This window comes from Leptonotus elevatus, chromosome 3, assembly GCF_054856555.1.
Source record: "Leptonotus elevatus isolate MCC_2025b chromosome 3, RoL_Lele_1.0, whole genome shotgun sequence".
In the NCBI taxonomy this organism is placed as follows: Eukaryota; Metazoa; Chordata; class Actinopteri; order Syngnathiformes; family Syngnathidae; genus Leptonotus; species Leptonotus elevatus.
In genome coordinates this window covers 23,295,770-23,318,285 of record NC_141241.1, presented here as the reverse complement: position 1 = coordinate 23,318,285, position 22,516 = coordinate 23,295,770, and the positions used below count along the sequence as shown (strand labels likewise).

Below are 22,516 nucleotides of genomic sequence, written 5' to 3'. Positions count from 1 at the left end.
TCACACTTTTTGTCAAATCTCGGTTTTTATGTGCTTTATAAAATAATTGAATGGTTTGGAACATTGTGTGAAGTGAAACGTTTAGAAATTTTGGTATATATTTAAGCAAGAAGCCTTAAAAGGAACCCGACTGTCATGACAAGTTTGCTCTATATTATTTATTTGGTTGTTACGAACATAACTATGAGATTTTGTAGAAACTATTTGGCCGAATGTGAAACGCCTATAAAGAAAGCAAGGTAAGCGTCCGTAGCGTTCCTAAAGGGACGATCAAAACTCTTGAATGCGTCTGGTGAATGACGAGAGCACAGCATGCGGGAGGGTGACTCTCTCGATCGCATGTTGTTTCTTTAGGAACGCTACGAGGCTTAACTTGCTTTCTTAGACATTTCCTTTATCTCGGCAAAGAGTCAGCCGACATTCTACGTCACTACGCACGGAATACATTGCAACGTAAATAACAATGGCGCCGTACGTCCAAGTAAAGTTTCTACAAAATGTAAAATTAATCTCATAGTTATGTTTGTAACAACCAACTAAATAAAATAGAGCAAACTTGTCATGACAGTCGGGATTCCTTTTAAGTAAACGTACCTGCGTACGTGGCCGGTTACATAAAATGATGTGGTGAGCCAGATCTGACCACCAGGCTTGAGTTTGACACCTGTGCTGTTGGTCATTCTGAAGCTACAAAATCGCAGTGCTGAACAGATGATGAGGTTGCACATTAATTTGTTTAAATGGATGTTCAAATTTGTTAATGTGAGTATAAAAGAGCTTTTCTTCCCATCGCCTCTCTTATTTTGCCTGCGCCTACTCACCATGGTCACACACAGTGGTGCCATTCGCACCTGCCTTTCAGATATGCTATTTAAAGACACAAAATCAGCTGTTGCAATTCCTCTTAAGTTTGATACATAACATTGCATGTGTTACATTCATCTATTTGCATACAGTACACCGGCACTCCTTAGAATGCCTAAAATTACCCGTGCAGCAATTTAGCACGTTAGACAGATGCAATTCTGGGTTCCCGGTTTGTAGATCAGCTTCGACATCTGTTTGGATGAGCAATCAATTTTGTACACACAAACGTGTTTGTAATTCCATCTAAAAACAATAGATGGCAGTATCATCCTTTTCACAAGGCTTAAAAGTACAAGCAGGTGTCCATTTGCTACTCATTCATTTATCGGTTTGTTGGTTTTCTCACCTCCACAGAATTACTCTATGGCAGTGTACTTAGTGAAGCAGCAGTCATCCACAGTGCTTTTACAGAGGCTTCGGGCGAAAGGCATACGGAATCCTGACCACTCCAGAGCACTCAGTAAGGATTCTCTCAACCTCTTTGTGTTAAGGTCCATTTACGGTGTACCAATTTGTAGCTACCCAGAAGATTTCTGTTCTCTGCTAGTTCAGTGACAGGTTTCTGTTGTCAGTATTTTAAGTTTTAGCTTTGAGTTTTCACATTAACAACAATAAAAAAATATTTTTAAAAAGTCCTATAGACTCACAGCTTTGTCCATAGCTACTGTGAAACATGGAGAAGGTTCAATTTTGGGGATGCGTTGCATAAGATGTATTGAATCTGTGCAGCGCATAATGTAACATCAAGACATTCTGAAGTGTCAGATAAAGGCTGTTTGATTATGAAGAAAATATTAATCACGATTATTTTGGTAATAATTAAAATCACAATTATTTTTTGGTACAAAACAAGAAAATGTTTAAGCGTAAAAAATATTAAGACAAACAAAATTCTTTGAAACACTATATGCAAGTTCCTTTTGGATGAAACTAAATATATTAAATTGGTTATTTTAACATTTAAAAAAAGGTGCAAATGTATACATTTAAACAACTCAAATTTTGGATGAATAATCTTTTCTTTTTCTTTTTCTTTTTTTACAGTTATGCTGATTTTGTAATTGTGGAGTGTAATAATTGAAATTTTAATTGACTTTAGGATAAAGACCCAAACACACAGCTAAAAATACCCAAAGATGGGTAAGAAACATCAGGATACCCATCTTATTTTAAATCTTATTTAATATTTGCAAAAGCATCTGAACCTGAGACAGCTGGAACAGTTTACTCATGAGGAGGCCAAGATACCTGGTGATAGATACCTGTTTGCGCTGACACCCTCAAAGAGTTGTGTAAAAAAATATGAAATTATGGGTACCATCTTTTTTATGCAGGCCCGCTTTTTTTTATTTTTAGCTTGTTTCTAAACTCATTCACTGCCATTGACGGCTATTGACGTCAAAATTTTATTTGAACAATTTTTATTAGTTTAACATTTTTTCCACTTTTGTTAACAAAAGTATAAAAACCTAGAATTTTTTTATTGTACGTTTAGAACAGATATAAAATGTATGATTAATCGTGAGTTAACTATTGAAGTCATGCGATTAATTACAAATAAAAATGTTACTCGCCTGACGCGATTAAAGAAAAGATTATTAAAAATTAGGAGCGTCAGGCAATTAAATTTTTTAATCGTAATTAATTGCATGACTTCACGAGTTTAATCACGATTAATCACACATTTTATTTATCTGTTCTAAATGTACAATAAAAAATTCTAGGTTTTCATACTCTTGTTGACAAAAATGGAAGGAAAAAAAAGTTAAATAGAGATAGTTAAAATGAATATTTGACGTCTATAACCGTCAATGGCAGTGAATGAGTTAAATAATATTTTTGGACCACAAAGACAAATGTATTTTTACTGTATTTTTTATCACTTTCAAGTAAATGTCCTTATTATAAGGTAAGGATATATGTATGTATTTTTACAGCACAGTATGGCAGGTAAGATAAGAGGAGGGTGCAAAATGACTGTAGTCTGAAAAATGCACGCAATTAAATTGACAACAATCTGACTACTCTTAATTTTTTATTGCATTGAAGCATATGATTGCCTTTGCCAAATTGTTGTTGGTATTTATCATGTTTCCCGTTTGCCTGCAGTCAAAGAGAAGCTAACAGCAGACCCCGACAGTGAAATAGCCACAACGAGCCTTCGTGTGTCTTTGCTCTGCCCGGTAAGCATGCGTCTTTCATTTCAAGGCAACCAACAGATATTCTGGAGCATTTAGACTTATTACCAAAATGAAAGCGCTGTATACGTTCATTCCATTACCTTTCGCCTGTCAGTCTCTCTTCTCAACCCCTGCTGTGCACCTTTTCCACATGCTTGGCATGTTTTTGTCATTTATGGCACCCATATAGAGTGCCTTGCGTCCCTGCTGAGGGGAGTGACCTCTTTATGGCCTTAAGACATATTCATGCATCCTGTGCAGCTCGGAAAGATGCGGCTGATGATTCCATGCCGGGCGCTCACGTGCTCCCACCTGCAGTGCTTTGACGCCACACTGTATATTCAAATGAATGAAAAGAAGCCCACCTGGGTTTGCCCTGTGTGTGACAAGAAGGCCCCGTATGAACTCCTCATCATTGACGGGTAAATCGCGCTACTTCTATCTTCTTACCCAGTAGTAGAGTAATGCAACATTTATTAATGGTCTATTTCATTTGCATACATTTTAGTGGAGCGTCTTAATTATCCTGGAAAGTCTTCAATCTCTGAATCTTAGAATATACTGTACATTATTACAGCAATACTTTCAAGTAGTTTTTTGTCAAATCCTCCGTGTTAGAGATTAGCTGTAATGTGAAATGTTTGTTTCTAGGTTTCCATACTCTTGTTAACAAGCGTAGCTGTTATTCTTCTGTTGGCTGATGTGCTTCTCACTGTTAAATCACTCAGGCTTTTTGTGGAGATCCTGAACAGTTGCATGGATTGTGATGAGATCCAGTTCAAGGAAGATGGGAACTGGGCCCCCATGAGGACAAAAAAGGAATTGCAAGAAGTCTCCTGTGCTACTTTAAACAGCAGCCTGAACAGTAAGAAATTAATGGTGGCCGGATGTAGTAAGCAGCCGATATGAGCTAGTATTGAAGTTATTCAATAAGAGAATATTATAATAGACAAATATAGGAATAAGATTGCAGAATAATACATTGATTATCACTCGGTAGTAGGTACAGGTTTGGTCCCTGAAATGTCAGAAAATAGGGTAAAATGTTGGTCATTATTCTCCAAAGTCAAAGCTATGAAAGAGGATCTCAGAATTCTGACTTTAATCTCACAATTCTGACTTTAAAGTGTGAATTCTGACTTTAATATCAGAATTCTCACTTTATCACTTTAATCTCAGATTTCTGACATTAAAGTGAGAATTCAGATTTTGTGACGTAGAGCTATAAATTTTGGGGGGGAAGTCAGAAAGTTAGAATTCTGAGAATAAAGTCAGAATTCTCGCTTTAAAGTCAGAATTCTGCCAACCTTTTTTTTCTCTTTACTGGCCCTAGTCCTCCATAAAAAGCAGACGTTTGCAAATCTTAATTTGATTAAATGATAATCAGTCTGCTTTGGTGAAATCATAGAATGCTTCCTGAAATCAGAGGATTTTGACAATTTTAAGATAAACAGTGGCAATTGCTGATTAATTTGATGATGGATTAATTGTGGATTAATCAGTTAATTTTGCCACTCCTGCTGTCACTGCCGCTCTCCAGGTCCGTGTCCGACGTCTGCGAGTTCAGATCAACAGAGCTCCTTGTCGGCCAACCACAGCAGCAGCAGTGACGGCAGTAGCACCAAAAAAATGGCGGTGATCGACTTGACGTTAGACAGCTCCTCAGAAGACGAAGAGCAGGACTCTCCGCCGCCGCCGCCTCTACCTCCATTGCCTCCTCCCGCCAAACGATCCTGTCCATCCATTTCCCCGACATCGCCGCCCGTCCTCAGCAAAGGGTCAGTTGCGATTTTGTCTGCTTTCGTAGTTTAGAAATCATCTAATGTGGAAAAAGTTCACCTGGGAAGTGAAGCATGTCGATAATATTTTTATTTTTTTCTGGAGAGCTCAGTTCATTCGGTAATTTTACCGATTTGACATGTCATCATCATTGTTCTCTTTTTTTCTTTTCTTTTTTTTTATGTCAACAATAAATGATTCAAGAGGTTTTCGCTTGAATGCACAAATAGCTTTTTTACCATTTTGCTTGAACAGCCACATAAAAGGTTGAGCATGTAACATTTGTACTTCAAATCCCTTACTAGGGACTTTTCCGGAAGAAATAGACATTGAAAACTATCATTTAGTAGTTTTTGATTTATTGTACATGTGTAGTGAGGATCAGAACTGGATAAAATGAACTTGTTTTAGTGCATCTAGGATTTAAGATATTTCTTTAATGTTGACTGCGCCATGTGGATTCTCACAAAAATGCAATCGGAATGTTCCATATTATGTCAACCATATGACATTGTTCGCAGGTTTCTATTTTTGTCTCTGTGGAAGTGCAAGAACACTTTGACTTCACTGATAAATGAAACATCAAATAAATGTGTGACCCCGTCCCCATCTGCCATCAGGGTGTTGAACCTGCACCATCAGGCCTCCCCTGTGAGTTGTGCTCCCAGCATGCCAGCTGTGGACACGGGCTACATGCCGCCTGTCCCGCCACTCATCCAGGACTATAGACCCTACTACCACACCAACAATGACCTTCCAGGTAATCACTACGACAAAGTGTGCACGTCTCGTGATTTTTAACTTTTTTTTTTTTGACAGAACAAAATCATTGTGTGAGCTTACCAATGATGCCATTGACGCGTTATTAAGTAGTACATTACTGTCAAATATGCACATGTTGGTGGCATTCGGCCCAATGAACCCCGTGAATGACTTGGGTTCCCTTAAACAATATGTCTGTCCCTCTGCCACCAGCCTTGGCGTCATTGTTGACTGATTTTAAATGTAATAAGCAGGCTCAGCTCATCATAACTCAGTTTACTGACCAAACCCAGAAAACAGGTGAGCCATGATTGGTCGTTACCGACTTCCTCAGCACCGGTGATGTCGTCTTCAGCCCATAGCAAGTGGGAAAAAAAGTTTTTAAAGGTATTAATTGTACATGAAAAATAATGAAGTTATCAAATTAAATCTGGACAAAATATTCACTTTTCACTGTTGAAAATGGCTCAATGGGTCGAGTATCCCTTTAAAACTAGGGGGATAGGGTCCTCTCTGTGGTTGGCACTAAACTGGAACAATCTGCCTCTCCACATTCGAACTGCTCTCACAGTGGATTGTTTTTATTCCTTGGCTTTTAGTTCAGCGTGAGTTGTGTGGTCCTCGGGGTATTTTCATGTTTTTTATAAAATTATTATTATATATATATAAAAAAAAAAAAACATTTAATTTGTTTTTAAATTATTTTTTATGTATTTATTTTTTATTTTCCTTATTGTATTTAGTATTTTATTGACAGTTTTTTTTATTATTTTTTTTATATATATATATTTATTTTTATAGATTTAATGTGTATGATAGTGTGCGGATCTCAATGGGCAGCATTAAACGCTTGTTTATAAAATGTGCTATAGAAATAAAGTGGATTGGATTGGATTTTTGAATGACAAATCAAACGCGTTGCTTTCCACAAAAGTAGTCAGATTACAGCGACTTATCACATGTAAGTGACATCAATATTTGAGAAGATAGCGTCTGTTACTACGTCAGACAGTTGCTATTAGCCACCAGCAAGAGGCAGCGGTGAGGAAGAATTTACAGTGATAAATAAAATAAACATCACACGCATCTCAGCAAGGGTGCCTCCCTCATGCACGTATTTTAATGTAAAACTAAATAATGAATAATACAATACAGAAGGACACTTGATTCCTAACACTATAACACTCACTAAAATCACTGAACAAATAACCATATAGAATACGGAAGAGAAAGAAACTGCGGTATTAAACATAGTCAAATGTCTTCATAAACAGCAAGATGAAGGAGAGAGAGAGTCGCATTTTCAAGTAAAATCACTATTTTGAGTTTGTGTTAGCTAAAAACATTTGTTGCACACACTGTGCTGTTGACAGAGGGCCATCTAACTTCAAATCAACTAAGTTACTTTTTGAAGCAAGTAATCAGTGAAGTAATTAAGGTGGGGGCTGGACGGTTCTGGAAAAAATCATAATTACGATGATTTTAGATTGAGATTGAAATCACAATTATTAAAGCGATTATTCAATCATTTCAAAACTTTGTATTTATTTTTATGTTATGTTCCTTCCTTGAATCCTTGACGATGCAAAAAAATTATAATAATACAACTTGAAAGGACAACAAGAAAATAAATTGGTAAGTAGTAGAATAAGAATATCGTAGGGTGACCACTGGCTAATAAGCCCAAGAGAGACAACGTGGGACACAGCTCCATTATCCATTTCTAGCACATACCTATTTACACATATATTAACAATACCCTATTCCCCTAAACATAGGCTTCCCATTGTGCTCATAAGTTACATACCCTGGCAGAAATAAGAATTTCTTGGCTATTTTTCAGCAAATTTGAACGATAGCACAAAGGCTTTTCTTTCACTCATGGTTAGTGCTTGGGTCAAGCCATTTATTACTCTTTTTACAACATAATGACAGAAGAAACTACACAAACAACCCTGATCAAGAGTTTACATACCCTTGAGATTATGCCCATGCACACAAATGGGTTTGAATGGCTACGAAAGTGAACCATCCACACCTGTGATCTGTATGCTTAATCAGTGAGTCTATAAAGCTTCAGTGAGTTTCTGGGGTCCTGGCAGACCTTTGCACTGACATCTCTGGACTCTGAGTCATGGGGAAAGCAAAATCATTGTCAAAAGGTCTGCGGGAAAAGGTAATTGAACTGTATAAAACAGGAAAGGCATATAAGGTATACAAGGAAATGAGAATGCCAATCAGCAGTGTTCAAACTCTAATGACGAAGTGGAAAATGAGAGATTTTGCTGAAACCAAGCCACGATCGGGTCGACCAACACAATTTTTTTCCACAACAGCCAGGAAAATTGCTCGAGATGCAAAGAAAAACATAGACAACAAAATTGAACCTTTTGGCCTCAACCATAAACAATTGGGGTTAGGGTTAGGTCAACAAGGCCTATGATGAAAGTGCACCATTCCTACTGTGCAACATGGAGGTGGATCGCTGATGTTTTGGGGATGTGTGAGCTACAAAGGCATGGAAAACTTGCTCAAAATCAATGGCAAGATGAATGCAGCACGTTATCAAAAAATACTGAAGGAAAACTTGCACTCCACATCAGCCCCGGAAGCTGCGTATGGGACGTACCGGTACTTGTTTTTTCCAACATGATAATGATCCAAAACACAAAGCCAAGTCGACCTGTCATTCGCTACAGCAGAATAAAGTGAAAGTTCTGGAGTGGCCATCTCAATCTCTGGATGGATGGATGCTTTAATCTGCCAAATGTTTGTCTTGCCAACCTCTCTCCTACTTCCTTTTCAGATTTGAACTTCTTCTCTTTCCTGCAAGGTGACAATCATCAGGTATGTGTCACAGTACAACAGTTGGCATTACTTTTAGGGATTGTTTGTAATTGTTTGCGCTCACGAAGTCATGTTGCGAAACCCATTATTTTAACTTTGAAAGCTCACTCCTATGCACTCTTAGGCCAAATGCGCACTGAGTGCTGGAACTAAACAAACTAATTACAGTCTGCTCGTGAACCTTGCGCACATACCGACATTATTATTGTAAAAAATGCAGACAGTAACATTTTGAAACATCAGCTACTGTATGTAATTATACACAGTCGATTCTGTAGAGTACATTTGACTCTATTTAGAGTGGGACCAAATAGAATAGCAATATTTACACTTGGAAGACAGTAAAATAAAGAATTGGGGAAAAAGATAAATAAAAGTCCCTCAAGGGTTGAGGAACGAACTCACGACCTTCAGCTTAGGAGACAGCCGATCTACTCCCTGAGCCACGCAGCTCCTGCTGTGTGTTGTTATGTCACTCGTGTCAGATGGAATCTTCTTAACTCCCAAGAAACCAAAAACAACCCTCTCTTCCAAATGTAAATATTAGCGCTCCAGAGTTTTGTAGGCGGGGCATGCAGCAGCCATCTTAGGACAAGGGGGAAGCGCCAATCACTCGGGGAGAGGCAGGGTTTTACTGAACCGGGCGTTTTACTTACGCGTTGGAAAAATAGCCAGCAAAATACTTAATATTTCATTTTAAAATGACATCACCATGGTGTCAAATGTAAGATGAAATCATTATATGCCTATAGTTAACTGTGGAAGGGCTTAAAATATGGCAATACATTCCCTTTAAACACCAACAAAATTAGCCTATTCTAAGCGGTTAGCAATTGCGATTAGCATCAGCGCGCTAGCGATTACCACTTAAGGTAAACAAACACTAACTACCATTGAATTCACACATACGTCATTATATCTACATTACATATGTAATAGTGTCTTAAAAGTCACTTCCAGATGGCGCTTCAACAATAATCTGTTGGTAAACGAGTGGAGCTCCAATCACTTCCTGTTCCTGTCTTCAATGAGAACTTTCAGTGCATGAGTGCCCTCTACTGGTTAAGTGATGAACACCTAAAACTTAGTGGCAGGTTGTTTTGGAATAATAATTACAGCCCAAGGGCTTTTTAGGACGTACAGAACTTCCTTTCTGTGTTTTGGGGAAGATCAATATGCTATATTGTCTTGAATAAAAACCCACTAAGTACTAAGTGTGTGCGCATTTTTTAAACAGACAAATAACATCCGCCATTCGACCACTCGATGGTGCACTAACAGAGGAAATCCAAATCAGATCAAAGCCACCAGTGCAATACTGCGTGCATCTGCAAAAAAAAAAAAAACTCAGTGTAACATGGATGGCCCAAACATGGTTCCGGCAGAAAATATAAGTCGACCTATTTTTGAAATCTACTTATCCGACTTTCTTTGCGAGTTGACCAGGTTGCCAAGCAACGCGATGTGCGTGACGCACGCATATCAAATAACAAAACAATCAAACTCACAGCCCATTATTATTATAATGTATGGTTTGTGATTGGCCCCTTGAAAAAAAGCGACTCGGCGCTGATCTTTTTTTCCCACCAATTGATATCACCCACTGTCAGCGGCTGTGCAATAACTCAAAACTTGTACTGTGTGTGTTAGGGGTTTGAATTGCCTAGTACCTGGCGATTCAATTTGTATCACGATTAATAGGTCACGATTTGATTCAATAATCAATAATCCTGATACAAATCTATAAATTGATTGTTACGATTTTTTTTTTACTCAAATTTAGAAAATACTAATCAGTAAACTACACGTACACTGTAAGATTTGTATGAAAATGTATTTATCTGAAAATTCTGGCTTATAACTGAGCCGCTGCCTTCAACAAACAGGTTGCAGCCTGTTTCATGTCTGAACAGCACTGAAATAAAATATTAAGGCCTAATTAATATAACATTCTTCCATGCGTAATGTGTGAATCCTAACCCTAAGCAAGACGTTTTGTTGAATATTCCCATAAAAAAATGTATGCTTAAAAATCGATTCGGCCGTGTATTGAATTGATACGAGAATTGCGCGCTGTCATATCGCGATATATTGCCGAATCGATTTTTACTAACATCCCTAGTGTGTGTACTGTGTTCACCTTCAAGAGGTGTTAGCCCGAGGTCACCAACCCTGAACTAAGAAGTACTGCTGATTAATGAAATTAAATGAGAAGGGCTACCAGTTTCATACATAATTCATAATTTGCTCAAATTACTTTTAATAATGTTATTTAGTAGGGAAAACACATTTTTTTAGACTGATGCCAGTACGAGTACTCAACTCTTGAGTAGTTACCAATACCGATACCAAGTACCAATACCACTAGTACTTTTGATACATAAAATTTCCACCCAAAAAAAGCAATTATAGATAATTTCCTATACGTCCCAATATAGCATTTTTCCTTAAAGTTCTATGAAATTAATGGCAATTTTGTATTTTAAGTTTTATTTCCTGATTATAAAACAATTACAAGAGGGCAGCCGATACTAGCATTGAGTGATTGACAGATATCCTCAAAAGTTTGTGAACCCTGCAGGCATGGTCAGATTTTTGTATAAAATATTGAAATAACCTTATTAAATGTTAGTTTAGTCATACCCCAATCTACAATGCTAACATTGAAAATAATGCACTTGAACAAAAAGAATGATAATATTGTCATTCATTCTTGAGCAAAAGTTGATTTCAGAAAAAACTCATGGGTGCAAAAGCATGTGATTGTCATTGTTTAAATTTTTTTTTTTTTAATAATACCAGGTAGCAGGCTACTACCAATTATCAGTACCCACGTGTCGCTTCGCAACTCCCAATGCTAACATTAGCTAGCATGTCAATAGCATCTTTTATTGTATGCTCGCATTAAGCTACGGGGGGTTTCTTGAGGCTGTTGTTTTAAAAGACACAACATGTTATTCTTATGTTTGATATTAAACGTGAAGTGGGAGTGGATAAATGCAGCGTTCGTATCTCACATGTATAAAAACTTTTTCAATATTTCAAAAATAAGCCTAACTCATTTCTACTGTATCCTCCATGCGTCATCAATCGATATATTATATGAGTTTGACTTTTTGAATGGAAAAACCTGCAATACCTGACCAGATGCACCTGTAAAGTCCAGTAGTAATTATTGCTGATTATTTGGTGTTAAATGTATGAAGGAATTGACTGACATCTTTTCCATCAGCATTACAACATGGTGATGGCAGCGGCGGCGGCCGCCTCCGCCTCAGACGACCACGAGCTTCTGCTCAACCGCTTCCTGCCATACAGTTCCTCCACCTCCTCGACATCTTTACTGTCGCCGCCGACCAACGGGGCCGGCGTTTCCGGCGGCAGCAGTGGCGGCAGCCTGGTGTCGTCCGGCGGCCTCCGGGACGCTCACTCTTTATCGTCGCACTCGCACGGCGGTGTGCTGGCCGGCCGGGGCGGCGCGGAAGCGGCGGTGGCAGCTATTTACGGAGGAATTCCTGACGTGATATCGTTGGATTGACTCGCAAAGAGTCCGGCTGGATCCAACCATGAATTTAACTGCAGGGTAGAGAAGTGACTCGCAAACTAGACTCGAATCCTTCGACTCGTCGGGTGGAGTCGGCGTGTTAAGAGGAGCGCCGGGAGGAAACCGTGGCGAAGGTCAGTTGGGCACTTTGACTCTTGAGTGGCTCACATTGTGGCTCTACTGCTCCCAACTTGGCACAAACAGCAATTGCTCTTCTTCTTTTTTTTATGAACACAAAGTGGGTCAGCGTGTACAGAGAACAAAATCTATTTTCTTCTTTGACTTTTGTATGGTCAATGGGGACACGTCCAGGCGAGTGAGCTGCTTCAACTGCTGTTTTTGACCATGTTGTAGTTTGTCGTTCCGGGGTATGAGCTGTTGAGCAATATCCTGCTTTTGAAGTCCTCACTGCATCAACAGCCCTTCAAATCTCCTGCCATCATGTTTATTAATACTGCTTTTCCACAATATGCATTCCTTGACATGTTCAGGTGATCCTGGAGCAGCCGTACCCGGTTCATCATTTTCACTCCTTTTAAAGACTGTCAGCATGCAGCATTTTTTTTAGAGCGTCACACTATTTATATATATATATATATATAAATCTGGAGATGGAAGGAATTTTTTTTTGTTTTTGTTTTTTGCTTATGCCAAAAATAACAAGGTACCTTGACGATGATCAGTGTGCAGTTGGAGCACTCAAAAAGCGAGTCCGCTTGTGTCTTTTGGACACTTGAAGCGCATTCTTGTCGGACCGTTCACAAGAAACGAACAATGCAGTTGAAAAGTCAAACCGCGGCTGTCTCCACTTGAGTTTCAACTAGTGCCTGCTTGTGTGAATGCGTCACAGCATGTTAGAGATGAAGCAGAAAACACGTATTGCAGAAAACACGTCTTAATACGTCTCCCGTTTTTGAAAGCACCCGTATTGAAGCATTTGGCGGGAGTTGACAAACAAGGAGTTGAAGGAGATTCAGCTTGACTTCTGGAATACAGGACAGTGGACCCTTGGAGCTTGAATGCTCTAAAGTTAGGGATGGGCATTGGATTATATATAACGTTTCTATATCCATTTACAACTATTTTTAACACTGACATGCTTTGTAAGCAATAAAAACAAAACCTGGGGGGGGGGGGATTTGAATGACAGTCGATTCAGCTAAATCCAGCCTTTTTTATCAATATCAGAAGGCGGCCATTTTGTGAAAATGACATCTCAGTGGCTCTGGTGTCAGGTAACATCGAATCACAACTCAGCTTCAGAAAACAGGTGAGCTGTGATTGGTCCTTGCGTGAGCCCTGAGCAACTATGATGTCATCTTCAGTCGACAGCAAGTGGCAAAATGGCCGCCCCCCCTGAGATGGATAAGAATGACTGGATTTAGTTGCTTAACTCATAATCCACAAATGTAATAGTACCAGAATGTCAGACTAGTGAGGTCACATAGAACAAATCATTGTCAAGAAATGTTTAAGGTTGACTTCCTCTTTAACCCATTAAGGCTCTAGCGCTCTATATTTAGAGCGGATACGTCATTTTGTTTTGTTTTGACCAATGCTTCAGAATACATACGAGAGGGTGACGTGGGCCTCGTAGCATGTCCTGGAATTTTATTACAGTATTTATGGCTGACGCAGATTTGCGGGAGTTATGAAATAATTCACGGCGATTGACGGCGGCGTGGGAGGACTTCCAATCAGTCGACCGTGGCATATTGTTAAGAAATATGTTTGTAGACAATGAAGATGTTGAACATTTTGACGGCTTTGTAGCGGAATGGACGACGAATAATTGCCACTCAATCCCCCAAGGTTATTACAACTGCGCTCCAGTGTTAAATGTGGTAAATATTCCCGCAGATGTGCAGTTTTTTGTTGATTTAAAAATATAAATATATTGGAAGGTTTATAATAATAATAATAAATAGGGGTGTGCCCAAAAAAAAATTCTCATAACAATCGCGATTCTCATTTAGTACGATTCAGAATAGATTTTAAATGTCCCAAAATCGATTTTTATTTAAAAAAAATAATAATTATACCTATAGTCTTGCCTTTGTTTTTGTGTGCCTTTATTGGGAGCGCTGTTCATGTTGTACTCGATTTGGCCACTTAGGGGTAGTGTGGTTCCACGCGGTCTAATACAGTGTTAAGTTGTAGCCACATTAGAGAGTAGAAGGAAAAAGTCCTGATCAAGTTATTCCAATAAAAGTTGTTTTTTTGCAGCGTAAAGCCGTTCTTTTGAGTGATAAAAGTGCCACGAGTTAATTAGCATTAGCGAGTCAGACTGGAGTAGATTATTACGATTCTTTGCACATCTATAAATTGAAGCAAAAATCATTGTCAATCAAATCATTTTGAAGCAAAAATCTTTCTTGACCGAAAAATTATTCTGAATCGAATGGCAGACCCAAAAATCGGAATTGGAATTGAATCAAATCATGAGACATTCAAAGATTCCCACCCCTAATAATAAACTTAAGTTTATGTAAACGCCACAGGTGTAAGCTCTCTGAAATATTTTTAGAATTATGTTTCTATCTGCTTCAGGAGCTGAAATATCCATTTTTTTAATATTGTTGAATTTCCAGGAAAACTTCAGGTTTTTGGGGGTGATTCTAAAGTCACCGCGCTTTAGGCCTTAATGGGTTAAACATACTGTATACGCCACATAAAACAAAGCAGCATGTCAACAGGCACACAGTCCAGTGACAGGTGTTCAATCAAATGGAAACTCACTAATGCGGAGGTCCATTTTGCCGGTGCGCCATTTGCTAGCGGCCGGGCCTTTATCGTTATTTGAATCGCGTTTCCGTCATCGCTAAATTACAGTTGGTAAGCGCTATTTTAATACCGTTGCACCAGCGACAGCCAATCAGCTTCAAGATTTACAAGAACTCACTCAGTCCGCCTGATATTGTCTTATATTGAAATTCCTCATTAATGTCGCCGTGTAGGAGGAGCATAACGTCATAACTGACACAAATGGCCAAACAGACTCAATACATCCCCTCATAGTTCCCCTTAGCTGTCCAACAACATGCCTGATGTAAAATAAACAAATTGAGCACTAAATAATGCCTGCTTACAATAAGCAGCGAAACGGGAGTCCATAAAACAGGGGTGTCAAACATATGGCATGTGGGCCGGATTAGGCCCGCAACAGAGTTTAATCCGGCCCGCAAAACGATTGTGTAAAGTAAAAAAAAAAAAAAAATGTCATGTCAAACCAATTAATCAGTTTCAATCACAATCAAAACATAGAAATTCGTAATTTCACAAGCAGTCCTCAGATGAGCGATGCAATTTGTACACGGAATCATCCTGGATGTCATTATTATTAATTTAAAGTTATGGTTTGTTTAAAAAAAAAAAAATCATAGACCGACAAACATGTTAAATACAACACAAATTCAATAACTGGTAACACAAATACATATGACAAGGATTAACGTCCTTTAACTGTGCCACACAATGCATTCTGGGAACAATATATATGCAAAACAGGTATATTTAACACGTCCGGAACTCATACAGGCAAGGTGTTGCCGCGAACCATTTGCATTCGTGTTTAATTTGCGTGTAATTCAGGGAAAATTTGCGTATAATTGACAGCAGTGGTTTTTAACTTATATATATATATATATATACATATATATATATATTTTTTTTTTTTTTCCTCTATGCGGCCCCTGAGCTAATATGAGTTTGACACCCCTGGACTAAGGTCTGTCGGTACTGATCAAGTTAGTGACAATTCCGGTAAACTTCCTCCATTCATTTTCGTGCATACAGTTACAGTTGAGAGATGACACCAACTTTCCCCAAATGTTCTTAACTCCTGTCGTACTGAGCGGATTAAACACCACAAACTAGTTGGAACTGAATCAAGTGTGCAGCATTTTGCCTCCTTTTTCCAACCAACCATCAATAAATCAAATAATTGCTTATGATGCCCATCCCTAAGATCCAACTTGAACTTTGTGACTTCCACTCCATCCATTTTCTATTCGGCTTATTTGCATTAGGACCACAGGTGAGCTGGATCCCATCCCGGCCGACTTTTAGCAAGAAGCGGGTTACACCCAAGGCCGCTTGCAAGTCATTTGCAGACAGGCCCCCGTTTAGCAGTCCCAATGAAATCACAGCCATTAGTCAGCATTTCTTGTACTGAACGGTCACCTGTTTACCGGTTAGTTCTGCCTGCTTCAAGTCCATAGAGGAGCTTTCAGAACAAATTAATCACTTTGCCTTCTCTCCATTGAACATGTGGTCCCGGGAAGCGTATGGTGACTTTTGGGACACCCTCCATTAACTCGAGTCCTATTAGACTTGAAGTGGGTCAGAGAAAGAGCCGGAGCCTTTTTTCAATGAATTAACAGGAGCAGACGCCAGGGTTTCCCCTAGTGCTTTATAGGCTTGGTGGGCCGCTTTTTTGTTGACGTTTGTTCAAGAAGGACTTACAAAAAAAAAAAAAACATCTCAAAAAATCCAGCAAATTGATTTAATCTTCTCACAAGAATCAACCCAGTCTTATCAAACACACTCATTTTTGGGAGTGAGCTCTCGTGTTTTTCCTGTGTTGTGCAGTATTTTATTTATTTGGTATTATTTTGATGTGTATTTTATTTTTTACAAACTGATTTATGTGGGAGAATGCATGAGGTCACCATCATTCCGGATCTCTTTTGTTCCATTTTGTATTTGACTTGCTTTGACGGATGTTTTTTCCCCCCCACCCACAAACGATTAAGGTACTGTTAAGTTATTAACAAAACCATGTTCATTTTCTCCAGAGCTTTAATGGCGCAAGAATACGAGCCCGCTCAAGCAAAAGTCATGATGACTTAATGGATGTAGCATTGTCTTCCTGTCATCAAGTCATGATAAGTTAAATTAATGGATGAAATCATAATTACATAATGTGGCAAAAAAAAAAAGATTTTACGGAAAGTCATTGGTGCATTTATTAATGATTTGACTCTCACCAAACTTTTAAACGTGAACAAAGAGAAGGTCAAAGGTTGAATAGACAACTCCTCAGTGTTTGAAGGAATTCCATGTATGTGTATCAGACGACAATTTTTGTGTGTAGGATGTGTTGCAGGCTATGTTGAATGTGTTTTTGCTCAAGTGCCCTGCATTCGATGCGTGGATGGACAAAAAGTCATCTTAAAGGGACAGTGTGTGATATTTAGTGCCACATAGTGGTGAAGTAATCATTCATTTCAATAATTTGCCAAACACAAAACTATCACATCAACGTCCATTTTCTCTCCTCTCTCTCTCTCTCTCTCTCTCTCTCTCTCTCTCTCTCTCTCGCCCTCTTCCGCAGTCTCTCTCATCGTAGAAATTGAAATCCCTCGAGGTAATCCCCACTTTTAATAAATGTACCTGTAATCAGATTACATGTTTTTTCCTGTAACTGTAATGGAATACAGTTTTAAAAAAATCTGATTACGTAACGGCGGTACATGTATTCCGTTACTCCCCAAGCCTGTTCATGGCACAAAATAATACACACTGTCCCTTTAAAAGGTTCCGGTTGTCTACAGCGCCGCCCTTGTGGTTCACTATTCCAGATATGAAGCTACTGTATTTCTCTCCTTCCAAATGACGCGACTGCCTGCACGCTGCAGTTTGTCCAAAGCTAGCGTGTATGCGTGCCGGAGCGCAGCCTGCACTCGCTCCAGTGGATGAAACGAGGCCACACCTCCAAAACGCTCGCCATGTGTCCCGGTGATCAAAAGGGAAATTTCAACAATGTGTATATTCTGCCTGTGTGGAATCCTGAATATCCAGATCCAAACGTGTTTGATGTCCGTTTGTATGCTCTTTTTGTGTCAATTGAGAGCCACGCGAAGAAAGTAATTTATATATTTTTGAAGAGAACAGAAGCGGTTGTAGCTAACTATGGAAGAAAGGACTGCGGCCAATGAAGAGTGTCGTCGAGCTGTTAAGAGTCAACACCCGCACTCACTGCCTTAAAACATGCACAGGTTTGGTTTCATGGCTCAAAGTCCAAAACCACACGAGGCTTTTCAACAAAACGACTGTGTAGACTACAGTAAACCCTTGTCAGTTTGTACAAATGTACCAAGTGGAAGAAAATATTTATTACAAGCATTGGAATAAATTGTTTACTTCTTGAATGTTAACTGTTTATGTAGAAAAGGTTAGATGTATTAAACGTGCATTCTGCTAATTCACTGCGTTTGTGGTTTTTTCTCCCCTCGCTTACTCTTAGGGTTCGAAGCATTTATGAATCAAATTCGACCAATTTTAGTTGCCATTCAATTTTCACGGGCTCAAATGTATTTGGCCATCACAAATGCAGCCATGATTTGTAAAACTTGTTATGGCGCGTCCATTCCATGCTGGTATGCTTTGGATCATTAATTTTCTGTTCTCAATATTTTCAGTTAGATGAGGCAAAGTTGAAATAGGCTCTGTGAATGATATCATGACAACACAATGCTAATTCTTTGTGTGTGTGTGTGTGCGTGTACTCGTTTTTGTTACATAGTGGAGCCAACATTTCGGGATTTCACAGAGTTGTGGGGACCACCCGTCCTTGTGGGGCCATTTTGCTGGGCCCCACAAGTTTAGACCTCTTTTTGAGGGTCAAGACTTGGTTTTAGAGTTTAGGTTTGAATTGGGTTAGGGTAAGGAATACGGGTAGGCAATCATTTTTCTTTTTTTTTTCGTTAGCTCACCAAAAACCTATTAGAAAAAAATCCCATGCCGTTCACCTAAACCGAACACCACCGTTAGGAGACCCGAGGGGACCAAAGAAAACAAAGGAAAGTGAAATTCAGCACCGGCCAGCCACCAACCAGAATTCCTCACCAACTCCAGAAACATATAAATTCCAACAAATCCAAAAAAATCAGGGAGACCTCAAGAGACCAAAGGAGAGACTGAGGAAAGGAAGGAAGGACAAACGAAGCAGAGTGAGATCCACAAACACCAGCTTGCCGACTGGCGAACTCTACCCCTAAAACTTCAATGTGTCCCCACCCAGTGTATATACAAGTGTGTGTGTGTGTGTGTGTGTGTGTGTGTGTGTGTGTGTGTGTGTGTGTTTGCCTTTGTGTATTATGAGGACATGTCACCTGAATACACGCAACACTGCGAGGACATTTTGAATTATGAGGACACAGCCCATGTCCTCATAATTCATTCAATGCAGAAGTGCTTCTAGGGCTGTAGAAGGCTTAAATCCAAAGTTTTAGCCAATGTCCTTGTAAACCATAATTACATGAATTTGTGTATTTTTGTGTATTTGATGACGCCCCCTGTAGGAAGGTCCTCGTAATGCACCACTTCATGAATTATTCACACCAGTGTATATTTCACAGCATTTGATTGGCTGACCGTCACCTGTCCCCACAATTACGCACATGTCCCCATAATTCCGTTTTTTCTCAAAATGCTGTGTATTGTGAATATTTGTCTGTAGACGCGGCGCCTTTTTTTTTTTTTGCAGCCACCAATTCCTAAGTAGATAAATTAAATAATGAAATACACTATGACATTTAATTATATATTTCAGCATTTAATTCTTGCAGTGGTTGTTTATTTGAAAATATACAATGGTTAACAGCTGTTTATCACATCACTTTGAACAGCTGGAGGCAGAGACAGAGAAACTGTCAGTGCCGTATATTGATTGATTCATCATTTAACATCCCACCCTGCCTTTACAATGTAACATATTTCTGTACACCAGTGGCCAAATGTTTTGAGAATGACATTGATTTTCTAAAAATCTCCAGTGCTGACTTATTATTATTGTTTTTTTTATGATGGCAATTTGCATGTACTCCAGAATGTTATAGTGATTAGATGAATTGCAAAGTCCCTATTTGCCATGAAAATTAAAGTAATTTCCTTTAGTGACCTTACAAACTTTAAGTGAAGAAGGCTTCAGGGCACCCAAGAAAATCCAGAAAATGCCAGGACTATCTCCCAAAGTTGATTCAGCTGCGGGATAAGGACATCACCACCAGTGTTAGAGCTTGCTCAGGAATGGCAGTAAGCAGGTATGAGTGCATCTACACCCATGGTGAGGGAGTAAGACTTTTGGAGGATGGCCTGGTGTGACCAGTGAAAAGGGGATTCCATAAATACAGACCAAAATAAGAAAAAAAGAGTTGAAGTTATTTTCTCTGATTAACCCCCTTTCCAAATGTTTGGGGCATCCGGAAAAATGCTTGTCTGGAGAAGAAAAGGTGAGCGCTACCATCAGTCCTACTTCATGCCAAAAGGAAAGCATCATGTGACCATTCATTTGCAGGGTTGCTTCTCAGCCAAGGAATTGGGCTCGCTCACAATTTTGCCAAAAAACACATGCATCCATTACTAAAGTATAGTACTAAAACATCCTCGGACAGCAACTGTATGACAGCAGCAAGGTTATTTTATTTACTAAAGCAAAAAAACATTTTCGTTAATGAAAAAAAAAACCTTTTTAAAAAAGTGAAACTGAAATCACATTTTATGATTACAAAATGATCTATAACTCTAGCAATAATATCCTTTGTTTTCGTCTGTGGTAATTCATTTAATATATGAGCCTTTGGGGTTCATTTTAAATGTGATCTATTTTTTTTTATTGACACTGTAAATCATAGAACAATAGCCACTCTTATCAACAAAGTTCATAATCCAACGACTGAACCAATTTGTTGATTTGAACGGGATTTATTATATTGCCCTGAGTACGGAAGTGACGTCATCTAGCAGCCCCGATAGAGAACCGCCCCCGGCTCTATTTACTTCACGAGATGTGATGGCGTGTAGCTGTGCTAATGAGGTAGGTTTGAAGCTCGAATTTTTCCTGTTGTTGTTGGTCGCTTGTGTACATTGTTCCCTCTTTCGCGAAAATGATTTATAATGCAAGTCCAGTGTAAGTGCAGCTAAGCTTACGTTAGCATACCTAACCATCTGTTGATTATGATGGATGCAGCTAATTATTTAGAATTGCTACGCTTCTGTTAGCGACGGTTAGCATAGCAGAGCTAACCGTCTGTTGAGTAAGATGAATGCTAATTGCAATTTTTAAGAGGAAAGCAATAACAGGCTGGTTTTTGATGTGAAAATATACAATGGCTTAGTATTACCAGTACAGTATAAATGAAGTATTGGTAAATTGCTGCATTTGTGTTTACTTAAATTTGTTCTTTCAATAGAAATATTTCAGTAAAGTCTGTTAGTGTTCATTACATTTAATTTATGCAAATATTTAGCAGAGCTGTGCTATCCACTGTATTTTATTTTCGTTGGCACATTTACTGCACACTGCACAGGCTATTATGGTACACTGAAAGTCAACTTCAAGACATCTGTACCAAGTTACCTATCAAACTGATTGAAACTCATTTTTTTCTATAGCTTTAGATCATTATCTTCAGTGAGACATGTCAGTCATGAGGCCACAGAGGGCAAAAGTTAAACCCAAAGAAGAGGTAGCATACTTTTCATCCTTAGGTAAAGACAAGAATGGCTTCACCATAAAATATATTAATTAATTCAAAGGTGAGTATTGGTAAAATATTCTTTAGTATGGGTCTAGTTTTCATTATTGTTATAATGAAATATTTCTGTTGTATCCTTTTTTCTTTGTAAGGTCGAGGAGTGTTCAGTTCCTGCTCCTTTCAGAAGAGAGACTTTCCTACTGAATATCGAGGAGAAGTTCTAAGCAAACAGGAACGTGAAAACAGGCTGAGAGTGTATCATGATGCCCGGAAGGTTTTCATGTTTGAATTTCGCTACAATGGAAAAACACTATGGTATGTTTATATGGTGTGTTGTCACACTTAATTTTGTTTTTTGGGGGGGATATCGTGCAAGGTTTGACAAAACATAAAAGATTAATTAAAACTCAAAAGCAAAAGTACATTCTTTTCTCAATATAATTTTTTTATTTCATTTTTTACAATATTGTGACTTGTTTTTTTATTTTACTTTTACAGTTATCGTGAGTATCGCTAACCTCACAATATCATGTTAATTATCATATCGTGATTTCTTATGACATTTGGATATTGTGTCATACATGTGACATACTAGAATTACTGGTCGCACATTCATGATTACATGAAATTATATTATAGCAGTCTAGTCTTAGTAAGAATTTAATTGTATTGGTATTTTTGTCTATTCATCTGCCCCAGGTTTCCACTGAAGCACAACCTGATGAAGACACAGCTATCAGACTGCGCCAAAGTTGACCAGGTGACTAGATTTCTTTTTGAATGTTGTTGAAATCAGTTTTCCGAAGCAAGACATTAGTGGAGGGTGGAGATACTAGGGCTGCACAATATGTGGAAAATATCTTGCCGCACGAATGACTCATGCAATATGTGTATTGCAAAGACGTGCAACAAATGAATATTGGATTAATTGTATACTTTAGTCTGAGGCTAAGCGATATGGCCAAAAAATAAAATAAAAAGTATTTTAAACCAACCATCCAGCATTCTGCCACCACTTGTGCAAAATTACAACTCACAATAACATCTGGATGTAACAG

The 22,516-nt window shown here is 38.6% G+C and overlaps 2 protein-coding genes across 5 annotated transcripts in view; both read left to right on the top strand.

Annotated features, from left to right (window-relative positions):
- LOC147177472 (E3 SUMO-protein ligase PIAS1-like) overlaps positions 1-18,184 on the top strand; it is a 62,871-nt gene extending 44,687 nt beyond the window's left edge. Inside the window, exons 6-13 of the mRNA XM_086070774.1 lie at positions 1,222-1,327; positions 2,977-3,050; positions 3,309-3,469; positions 3,776-3,912; positions 4,588-4,825; positions 5,447-5,586; positions 8,395-8,435; positions 11,668-18,184. Of these exons, the coding sequence (XP_085926900.1) occupies positions 1,222-1,327; positions 2,977-3,050; positions 3,309-3,469; positions 3,776-3,912; positions 4,588-4,825; positions 5,447-5,586; positions 8,395-8,435; positions 11,668-11,973 (1,203 nt within the window). The 3' untranslated portion in view covers positions 11,974-18,184. The remainder of the gene's footprint in view (positions 1-1,221; positions 1,328-2,976; positions 3,051-3,308; positions 3,470-3,775; positions 3,913-4,587; positions 4,826-5,446; positions 5,587-8,394; positions 8,436-11,667) is intronic.
- A 778-nt stretch (positions 18,185-18,962) lies between these two features.
- Positions 18,963-22,516, top strand: part of LOC147177471 (uncharacterized) — a 12,658-nt gene continuing 9,104 nt past the window's right edge. For 3 of the 4 annotated variants that reach the window (XM_086070778.1, XM_086070776.1, XM_086070779.1), the window contains exons 1-3: positions 20,861-21,519; positions 21,611-21,773; positions 22,158-22,218. In XM_086070778.1, the coding sequence (XP_085926904.1) occupies positions 21,739-21,773; positions 22,158-22,218 (96 nt within the window). In that variant the 5' untranslated portion in view covers positions 20,861-21,519; positions 21,611-21,738. Of the gene's footprint in view, positions 20,798-20,860; positions 21,520-21,610; positions 21,774-22,157; positions 22,219-22,516 lie in introns of those variants that run through there. The other variant, XM_086070777.1, reaches the window with a different exon arrangement.